The 10,614-nt window shown below is 60.4% G+C and overlaps 1 protein-coding gene across 2 annotated transcripts; it reads right to left on the bottom strand.

Annotated features, from left to right (window-relative positions):
* Nucleotides 1–459: 459 nt before the first annotated feature.
* Nucleotides 460–9,392, bottom strand: EFNA3 (ephrin A3). 2 transcript variants are annotated; one of them, XM_020912349.2, is made up of 5 exons: nt 9,167–9,392; nt 2,594–2,907; nt 2,072–2,137; nt 1,808–1,885; nt 460–1,593 (listed from the first exon to the last, which is right to left on the bottom strand). In XM_020912349.2, the coding sequence occupies exons 1-5, from the start codon at nt 9,292–9,294 to the stop codon at nt 1,463–1,465; spliced, it is 717 nt and encodes a 238-aa protein (XP_020768008.1). In that variant the 5' UTR covers nt 9,295–9,392; the 3' UTR covers nt 460–1,462. The 2 variants fall into 2 exon arrangements, with proteins under 2 accessions (XP_020768008.1, XP_020768009.1); XM_020912350.2 differs by lacking the exon at nt 1,808–1,885.
* Between the last annotated feature and the right edge of the window lie 1,222 nt (nt 9,393–10,614).

The raw sequence follows: 10,614 nt of genomic DNA, 5'->3' as shown, positions 1-10,614 counted from the left end.
GTAAATTTCAGTTACAGGTAAGTGAAAGTAAAGATATAATTTTTTCCTATCTAGTTTCACAACCCCCTGAAATCCATAGACCCCAATCAAGAACCTCTGGTTACAGAATAGAATGGGAAGGAAAGGAGAAAACCATCATCATTGAGCCTTATATTCCCTCTGCCATTTAATCTTTACACCAATCCTGTGAGAGATGTATTATAACCTAGATTTTCTATTGAGATACTTGCAGCTCAGAGAGGGTGAGCGTGTTGCCCAAAGTCATCCAGGCCCTGCTCAGAAGCCTTTATTGCTCCTCCACACAGAGGTGTCTCCTTAGGGGAGATGAGCTACAGAACAAGATGTTCAGTTGACCCTTTGGCCCTAGAGTCCTGTCTCCTCCCCAGGCCTTATGACCTGTGGGGTTTATTTAACCAGTGTACAGAAGAGTGATGGCCCCTGGAAATCACACACACTCAGTTATTTTTATCTCCAGTTTATTTTTTTTAGACTAAGAGCAGAGTATGAAAGTCACAGCCAAAGCACTTGAAAAAGGCCCAGGAGGATGGGCGGGGACCACAGAGGATGGGCAGGGCAAGGTCCTGGGAGCTGGGTCCTGGCTCAGGGCTGGAGGGGAGGGGGCATTGTTGTCTCACGGTCTCCAAAAGTGTCTGTGCGTTGCATAGGTTCTGTCTTCATAGAAGACAAAAGAGGGGCCAGGGGGTCCCCCATTGGGGGGGCCTAGCCTGGTGGGGAAGGGGTCTGAAGCTGGAGGGGGAAGTCAAGGGAGGTCAGGGGGTTAAGGAGGGGGAGAGATTCTGTCCGTCTGTACATTATATATAGAGATATAGAGTCTGTACATGCCTGCCTGGCACCCCAATGCCCACCCCTTGTCACCCTTGTCCACTGTCGGCGGCCCCCACAGCGGTGTCTGCTTGTAAACTTGGATGCAATCCAAACCACAGTCCTGGGAGTGGGAGTGGGAGGAGGACGTGCTTATTGCTGTAAACAGGGGAGGGGCAGCAGGAGGAGCCACCCCCTCACCCATCTAGTCCCCTCCTGGTGTTCTGGCCCTGGAAGAGAGTGCCTGGGGGTGTCTCCCACACTTCGATTTGCTCTCTCTGGGGCACATTTGCCTCTTGGGGGGGGGGACAAAGGGGAGGGCACCAGGGGTCACAGAAAGGTACCGGGGGGCAGGGAGTCCTGAGCACTGCCCTTCACAGCTCCCGGGTTTGGTACCAAACATTACCAGAGCCACAAGGCCACTTGGCACCCATGGCTGTGCCTGTGCCTGGCCCACTACAGTGCCCTACTTGGTGGGGAGGGGACAGAAGGGGTGAGCACAGATGTATGGTGCAGACCCCACTTCCAGCCATCGGAGGAGGGGTCTAGGCCCCACGGCTAGGCTTCCCTGGAGAGGCCAAAGGCTCCCTGCTCTGTCCCAGCCCCGTCCCACCTCTCCCCTCCAAGGGAGGGGGCAGAGCTAGGAGGCCAAGAGTGTCATCAGGAAGAAGGCGATGCCCACCGCCAGGGGCAGATGTTCCCGCTTGGGGCTGGTACCGCTGATGCTCTTCTCAAGCTTGGGCACCTGGGGGTTCTCTCCCTCAAAGTCTTCTGTGGATAGATGAAGAGACAGACTGGTGAGAGCCGGGCTGCGCGCTGGGGCGGGAACACGCGGCAGCGGTAGCAGCAGTGGAGCGGGGGACGTGACCACCACGGGGGTGGTAAGGATCGGTGCCCCCGGGGGAAAGACATGCAAGAGGAGCAGGCACCGGGGAGGGGGCTGCGGTTCCAGCAGTGGCCACCAGAGGGCGCTGCGCAGACTCACCCAGCACGTTGATCTTCACATTGGGGCCCATGGTGAACTGGGGGAGAGTGGGGACCGGCTTCTCCCCGGAGTGCGATGCTGCGGGGTGGGGTGCGGGTGGGGAGAGAGGAGGGGAGAGTCAGGGCCAGGATCCCCTCCCCCTGCTACAGCTGGGGAGCGAGTCCCCCTCGCCTGTGCCCTCCACCTCCACCCCCAGGAAGCCAGGGGAGCCCCAAAGCAGGGTAGCCAAGGATGGGGTGGCGGCTGGGAGCCGATTATACTCACTGGAGGCGCAGCAGACGAACACCTTCATCCTCAGACACTTCCAGTGCAGGTTGTGGGTAGGCGTGGCTGGGGAGGAGACTGGGCCTGAGTCGCTTTTTCTCCAGATGTTCCACCCCATGCCCTCCTCGCTCAGAAACTCTCCTCACTCCCTCCAAACGGCCCCTCTTGCGCAGTGTCCTTCAGTACCTCCTCCACCCTTTGGGCATTGGTCGTGGTGGCTCTGCCGTTAGCCCTAGAAGCTCCTGGGATCCTATCCCTCAATAAACAGTGAACCCTGAGGTCCCGCCTCCGAAATGTCCCTCACAGAAACAGTGACTCTGTGACCTTTGGGAATGCCACTAAACCTCTTTTCTTAGCCTCACGACCCTGAGCTGGAACCCTGAGGGCCCCAGCTCCCACGCCTCATCCCGGGGTATCACGGAGACCTAGTGCCTGCAGCCTTGGCCGGGACCCGGCCCCTGGGGACCCCGCCCCCTGGCACTCTCAGGCCCCGCCCCGGCCCGCCTCCAGGCCGTCACTCACAGATGTAGTAGTACTCGTGGCCGGCGTGGAACTCGTAGCCCAGAGAGAAGGCGCTGTAGCGCTGGAACTTCTCCGAGAACTTGATGGGGCTGTGGGGGGCGTGCGGTCGGTTGCACTCCCAGCGCTTGGAGCCCTGGCTGGCGTTGCAGGTGCGGTAGCCGTCCCGGCTCACCATGTACAGCACGTACTGCTCCGCCCCGCCTCCGGGCCCCGGCCCCGCCCCGGGGCCCACCCCTGAGCCGTTGTAGTGCGGGCAGTAAATGTCCAGATAATCGTTCACGTTCACCTGCACCGTGTAGCCCTCTCGCCGCAGGCTGTGGGGGGAAGGAAGCGGGTCAGAGAGAAGAAACCCGAAGCCAACCCACTTTCCACCTCACCTCTCCGCAGACCTTCCCTAGGGTCCTTAGAGTCTCCAGGTTTTCCTTCCGAGCTTCCTCCCCTCTCTGTCCCTTTCTCTGTCCCCAGGGCCCTAGTGCCTCCGATCCCCGCACTATCTTTCCAGGCCCACTCCTGGTTCTGCCCTTCTCCTGGCAGCCACCAGAGGGTAGCCAAGACGCAGGGAAGCCCCCCCCCGGCCTCCAAAGGAAAAGAGGCGGGGGAGAAGGGCGGAGGGAAGAAGGGAACGTGTGCTTTGGTTACCACAGAAACGGCGCAGGTTCCTGCGACTCCCAGACCCAGGCCCGGATTTCCTCCGTCCATCCCCCGTAATTCACTAGTGGGGAGGAGGGATAGAAGGAATGGAAGTGTGAAAGTGGGAGGGATTCCTTGGAGGGATGCGCACCCTTCATCGCCTCTCCCAGCATGCTTTCCTGATGCTGCCAGTCCACCCCCAAGGCGAGTCCGACAAGACCTGCCCTCACAGACATATGTATGCAGGCTTCATGCATATACATGCACAAGTTCTGTGGCACACACACAAATATGTCCACCACCCACTCACAGGCAGCGTACACAGAAAAACTAGGTGATATGTGTGCTGGACTGGCATGCCAGGATTGGTTGACACCAGCAATCTTCAGCTCTTTCCCTGCCCTTCCTATACAGACACACACACTGGCACATGCTTTCTGTACAGTATGACTGGCCTCTGTACCTTGAGTCTCACTGACCTCCACCCTGAGGGTATGGACAATTAGGTCTCCAATAATGTGACACACCAGGACTTCCCTGGTGGCTCAGATGGAAAAGAATCTGCCTGCAGTGCAGGAGAGCCAGGTTTGATCCCTGGGTTGGGAAGATCCCCTGGAGAAGGGAATGGCTACCCAGTCCAGTATTCTTGCCTGGAGAATTCCATGGAGAGCGGAGCCTGGTAGGCTACAGTCTAGAGGTTGCAAAGAGTCTGACACGACTGAGAGACTAACACATATACCAGTGCGACACAACAGATTAGGGAGCTAAGGGACTCAACACCAAGGCTCCATGTGGCATCACGCCAAAACTGGTATCTCGATAGCCCTCTCTCCTCAACCTGGACACTAACTCCCCTTAATGATGCTGAACAGAGTAGTGGGCACAGTGCCCAGGTAAGATGGCTGTGCCTCTTACTTCCCTGATCCTTCTATGCGCAGAGAAGCAGATGCTGGTCCCTTGTAATCCCCACCTGCCTTGCTAGTTATCATCAAAGTGTTGGTCTTAATGCTTTCTCCATGGTGGTACTGAGTGGTGTGGGGATGGGAGAAACATCTGAATGGAGAAAGAAACTCAGAGAAGTAGGCAGGAGTTTCCCTTAATTTTCTTCGCATAGGAATGCACACATCTTGGCAGTGAGAGGGGCGTATAGTGGACACAGGAAGGCATGGGGTACTTGGCAAAATGTCAAACCACTGGGGTCTCTGGTTCCTGGGAACTCCCTGAGGGGAGAGACTCGCTCCCCTTGTCACCAGGCACCTCCCAGTTCCACAAACAGTAATTAGATCCATTAGGGAAACGAGCTTGGAGGCCTTCGGATGGGGCGGGGCCTTGAGGGTCCTCCCCACCTCACCCTACATCCTTGGCCTTGCCTGTGCCACCCCCTCCCCAAACACTCCCTTTCAAGCCTAGCAGTAAGGAAGACAGGTAAGAGCAGGTGTTTGAGCACCCCAGTAAGAATGGGCTCAGCCTCCTTGAGTCATCAAGAATGCCACCAGCCCCACTCGGTTCCCATGGGAGTGATGGGTCACTTTGGCTCCTCCCTGGCCCTGGCACCCAGGTGGGCAGGAGTCTCGGCCTGGGGCACTAGGAGCAGGAAAACGGGTTAGACCAGGCCTAGCTCCCAGCTGCCACCCCAGGTTTACCTCTCTATCCACAAGCTCAAAGTCTAGTGTTCCTCGCCCACAGGCTTTGGGGAGGGGGCCACCAGTGCCAGGCCCGGAGCAGCGGCACAGCCACTCTGGGGCCTCTGTCCTTGAGCCTCACCTGGGTTTGCAGGCCTGAAGTAGTGCCTCCCTAGGGCACTGCGTGGTTTTCCCACAACACACCCGGTTCCAGAATGGAGGAAGCCAAAGCCAGAGCTATTCCTACAGGCACCTCAGTTTCCTCAACACACAGGGGACTAGCCTTATAGCAAGGCTGCTGGGCAACCACAACTGAAGAGAAGCCTCCTCCTATCTGTCCCTGGGCTGAGTGGCGAGAACAGCCCCTGAAATGCCCCTGCCCTCCCTGCTGGGCATGTGGGAGAAAGAACTGCTTGGGGAATGACTGTGCCCAGGTGGTAGCTGGTGGACAGGGGGCAAAAGGCTGGCTGCCAGGAAAACACAGCCACAACTCCTGGGAGACCTGAGGTGTCTGCTTGGCTTGGGCGCTTTAATTGAATCTGTCATCCTCCCAGTTTTGGCAGTAAAGAGGGAGGTGCCGCTAGGCCCTAGCTTAGCTTCACAGCTAACCCCTCCTTCAGGGCCGCACCTGCCTAACCTAGAGCCACACCCCGCCCCACTCCGCCCCCGCGGGAGAGGAGGGCAGGCTGGGCTCTGGGGACTGGGTCGTACCTGCCCCTTCACACAGTTCTCTACTCTTCCTCACTTCATCTCCTACTAGCCTCCCACTTCTCTCGCAGAAAGGCGAGGGTCAACACACCCCACTGGAGGGGGTGCCCCCTCATCCCGTTATTTCATCTTTTCCGGCTTTCGTCGCCCCGGGTGCACATTCCGACCCCTCTCACTCCTTCCGTGCCCTGTCTGCCCGAGCCTCGTGGGTTGGGCGGCGGGGGAACCGCGAAGAAGCAAACCTCTCCCCCCGGGGCAATTAGGGGCTGGTAAACAGGGTGTCTAACAAGACCAGGGAGTAAGGAAAGGATCCCAAGAGATCCTGAACTTGTTAAATCCCTGCCCCCCACCTCTAAACGCCAAGATGCAGAGCTACGGAAGTGAAGGAGGGATAAAGACACCGGACCCCTGTTCTCTCTAGCGCGCGCCCCCGAGGCTGCGCGCCACTCACCCCGGCAGGCGAGGCCGGACCACGTGTGCGCGGCGTGGGGTCGGCGCGCCGGGGCTGGGATGGGTGGTTGGCGAGAACGCTCGCGGGGCGGCGCGTGCACGCTGACACCCCCGCATCCCTCCGGCATCCTGGGCCTCCGCGCCCCGCCGGACTGGGTCTCGCCAGCTCGGGAGTCGGCTCCGGGCTTCTCCGGCCGGCGTCGGGTGGGAGAAAATCAGCGCGCCCCACATCCCCGCCCCTCCTCCCTGCGACAGCAGCGGCGGCGGCGGCGAAGGTTTATTGATCTGCAGCGGCGGAGAAGCGCGAGAGACCCGCCGAAAGCGAGACACAGAAATGGAGTGAGAGGGAGACCGAGAGGGGGATGGACAGAGGCTGGATTCACCGCGAGGTGAAAGGGAGTGAGACAGTGAGAAAGAGAGGAATCCAGAAACCGAGAAAGCGATGTTAGAATGAGACGGGAGAGAGGCTTGAAGAAAGGGAGAGCCATAGAGGCCGCTCCAGAGAGGCCCACAGACAGCAAAGACGGAGACAGGGACGCAAAGGAGAATATCAGGGACAGGCAGCCGGTTCAGGGCAGAGACTCGGTGACAGGAAGAAAAGAGAGAGAAGGACCAACAGGGACGTAGTATAGCCTCAATATTTGTTGAATGGATGTATGAATGAAAGAGAGATAAGCAACAGAAACATTCAAGAGATAAAAAGACAGGTAGGGAGACAGCTACAGCAAGATATTCTGACGCTTCTTGAGATAGGGGCGAATGCCAGCACCCTTGTACAGTTCTGCAAAGCAATGAAGCACAGACCCGGGCGCTTCCATTTGGCCACTGGCCGGTCCCGCCCCCCGCCATTCAATTCCGGGCTCATGGGACCCCTCGACCTCACACTCTCATGCTTCCTTCCAGTAAGGTTCCCCCACGCTCGGTTTCTGGGCCAGACTGGGAACAGGTCTCCTCTATTCCAGAGGACCAAACGCAGGGGCTGAGTGCGGGATAGGGGCAAGATCACGGTCGCTGTGCAGGGTCCTGCCCCCAGGTCTGTCAAAGAGGCCACCGCACGTGTCCCACCAGTACCCTCCCACGTGACCCCCCAGGAGGCGGGGTCGCAAGACCCTCTTCACGTGACCCCAGGGGGCAGAGACCCTTGGCACGTGATGGGGGGTGGGAGCCAGGAGCCCAGCTCACGTGACCGGGGGGAGGGGACGCGGGAGCCTGTGGCTCGGCCCGGCCCCGCCCCCAGCTCCCTGGCCCTCTCCACTCCCGGCTCCGGAGCACGTCGCTCTCACGATTTATGGGGCCGCGGCTGCCGCAGTGAGGGAGCCGGGGAGCCCGGGCGCAGCGGCAACAAAGGCGGAGGAAGCGAGGCGGGGGCGGCGGCGGCCTCCCGGCCCGGTACGCACCCCCTCCCATCTCTACCGGTCCAGACCTGCGGAGGAGCAGGGGAGACAGAAAGGAGGCTCTCGGAACCTGGGCTCCCCCACCCCCTCCCAGGGCTTTCACCTGCGCCCAGGTGTATGCGGGGGAGGGGAAGCTGATCAACAACACCCCCCCTTCACCCCTACCCCTGCCATTCCTGCATCCCCTGGCTCCGGCTTATCCTAAGAACGTGAGGGTGCCCTGACCGTGGTGGGGAACCCGGAGCCCCTCACCTGCGTGCTCTCCACTCCCTGCCAGACTCTAGCGGGGCGGGGGGCAGACTTGTGAGTCTGGGGGAGGGAACGAGCTAGATAGAGAGGGGAGTCAGCCCCTAGCGGCCCCCGGAGTTCTCCGAGTCCCGCTGGGGAGGGGGGGGAGGGGCCGTATCCTCACCCTCGAGGTTTCCATGGGAAGCGAGAGGGGGGCGTCGTTGCCTCATCCCCACCCCCAGTCTGACACTCCGGGCGCGAGGAGGGAGAGAGGGGGAGGCGCAGAGCCCCAAACAACAAAGAGCAGGAGCCGCGAGCAGCAGCCCCTCCCCCGGGAGGTTGGGGGTCGCGGCCGTCCGGCCCTCCCGGTCCCCTCTCGAGGGGTCTCTCCATTTGCTCCCGAGTCGCCCCCTGGGATGGGGAGCCAGAGACAGTGCCGCTGCCGCCGCCTGGGCAGGTGTGACAGTGACCCCCGTGTCCCCAGGGATCCCCCCAACACACAGACACACACGGAGGCGGCAGGGGTGATACACACGGCGGCTCGGCGGGGAGGAGAAGACAAGGGCAGCAAGGACTGAGCAGAATGAGAAACTGGCCCCGCAGCCTGCACCCAGCCGCCGCTCCACACACCCCGGGAAACCGCACGGCCGCCCTGACACCCGCCCAGACCGCGGCGGCGCCGACAGCCACCCTAGCCCAGACGCGGCCGGCCACGCGGACAGCGACCGCAGCCCCCTCCTCGACCCGTCGCCCGCTCCCACCCCCAGACGATCGCCGACGCAGACACACAAATCACACACTCAGACACACACGCACACTGACAGCCGCGCACGCCCGCTCACACTTGGAGCCACACGCTGTCCCCAGCCCGGGCGTGTGTGTGTGTGTGACACGCCGACATCTCCTTGCCTTCCTCCCTTTCGCCGGTACCCCACGTTCCTATCCTGTCCAAGCAGCACCTCCAGAGCCCCCCAACTTGGCGACCCAGCCCCAGCTCATCCCAGCCCCGCTTATCCATACAACCAGGGTAATCCATTCACCTTCCTTCTGAGGAGGTGCTCGCCCGGACTCCTTGCCTCAGCTTTGGACCCCACTTGTTAAAGCGGGAGTCATGCCCAGAACCCCTAGAAACGCTCGCCATTGAAAACAGGTCATCCCTGGGCTCCCCAAGTGCGGCGGCCTATCCCCAGCATGCTGGGGCTCCCAAACCCCAGGCCGGCCGAAGGGGGTGAAGATGTGGGGACTGTCGAGTTGGGGGGTAAGCTATTCCAGAGGCGGGTGTGGAGAGAAGCCAAGGTGGGGTGGGGTGTTCCCAGGCTGCCTCCTCCGCTCGGCCCAAGCCCTGGTTACTCTACCTTAACAGCCTCTTTCAGACACCCGCTGAGTTTCATAGACGCCCACAGAGTGTGTCCCCCTCTCCCTCGCCTTCTAGCCCCCAACTGTGGTTTCCCAGGACTGCCACCCCAGGTTCCCCCAGGACTTCCCAGGCCTCCCCCTCTCACTGACGCGGGACGCATGGGCTCCCTGGGCCCCCGACTCACTGCTGGTTGGAGCTGTTCCAGTACACCGCATGCCGGTTTCCCAGCGCCCCCCCGGGCCCCTGGGCCAGCAGCGGCAGCAGCGGCACGGGCACGAGCAGCAGCAGCAGCAGCAGCGGAGCCGCCGCCATCCCCGGAGCCGCCGCCGCCGCCGCCCCCCGACTGAGCCCCGCGCTCCCGGCTTCTCGCTTCCCAGCTCCCTGCTGCCGCCGCCGCCGGCCCCCGAGCCTTAGGCCACGCCCCCAGCCCTTCCCTCCGCCCTCCCGGGCGCGCCCCCAAGGCCCCGCCCCTGGCGCGCTCTCGTCAGGCCCCGCCCCGCTCGGGCCGGAGCGCGCGCGGCGCGTGGGAGGTGAGAAGCGTGCTGCCCCCTTGGGAACACCCGGAGCGCTAGTCGCCTCTCCCTCGTAGGTTTAATCTGCTACCTCCGGCCCCGTATCTTCTGCTCCCCGGTCTGGAGAAGAAGACTGGGGAGGCCAGACAGGGATCTCAGTGAATGTCAACATTCATTTCTGGGACGGGAGACTTGAGAAGAAGCTAGGGGTCCAGGATCCTTTAATAAGTAAAACTAGACCTCCCTCCTTTCTGAACAGTCAGGTCCTCTGCTCCCTTCACACGCCTCTTCCCTGTGCCTGAGGAGCCAGATGGGGTCCAGAGGGTGGCTGAGAAGCCCTTAGCTGCCACCAAGGACCTTATTGCTGTTGCCCTGAACCCCCCAGCTGCGCGGGAGGCTTGTTTTTCTTGGAGGTAGTGTAGAGGAGCTTGTCTGGAGAGTGTCAAGGCTGGGTGCTGGGAGGGCCTTCAGCAGTCCAGGGCCCAAGGCAGAGGAGGGACTGAGGAGTCAGCTAGAGCCAAACCGGCTTTCCTGGGACACTGACAAAGGATTCTTCACTCACTCTCAACCAGAGACCCCTTCCAGTACAGCCAGTGGTGTCCCTAGGCATTCTCACTCCCACTCGCAAAGACGTTGATGAGAGCGCATACAGGCAGAGCACCTTGTACTCCAGTTCTCACCACAGTCATTGTCCTCACAGTGATACCCAAGCACAGACATTACATCCACACATTCAGAAGAGGCACAGACACCCAGAAGCAGAGAACACAGAAACACAGGCGTTTGACACAGGCATATAGACACACAGATAACCCTTCAGAGACATACAGGTATAGGTGCCACTAGGTACCTAGAGATCTATAGCAACACAGAGATTCAGTACACAGAGATGTTGGAGCACACACACCTAGACACACACACAGTGACACACACAAGCCCATGCACACCCTCTGACATACACACAGTTCTGCACTCTCCTCTCTTGTCCTATGAATTAGAAATTCAGGGAAAGAAAAATTTAGAATCTAGAAAGTGTTAGTCACTCAGTTGTGTCCGACTCTCTGTGACCCCTCGCCAGGCTCCTCTGTCCATGGGATTCTCCAGACAAGAATACCAGAGT

Source organism: Odocoileus virginianus, chromosome 5, assembly GCF_023699985.2.
Source record: "Odocoileus virginianus isolate 20LAN1187 ecotype Illinois chromosome 5, Ovbor_1.2, whole genome shotgun sequence".
Classification (NCBI taxonomy): Eukaryota; Metazoa; Chordata; class Mammalia; order Artiodactyla; family Cervidae; genus Odocoileus; species Odocoileus virginianus.
The sequence above is the reverse complement of the archived record's forward strand: the minus strand, read 5'-3'. Positions and strand labels throughout refer to the sequence as shown.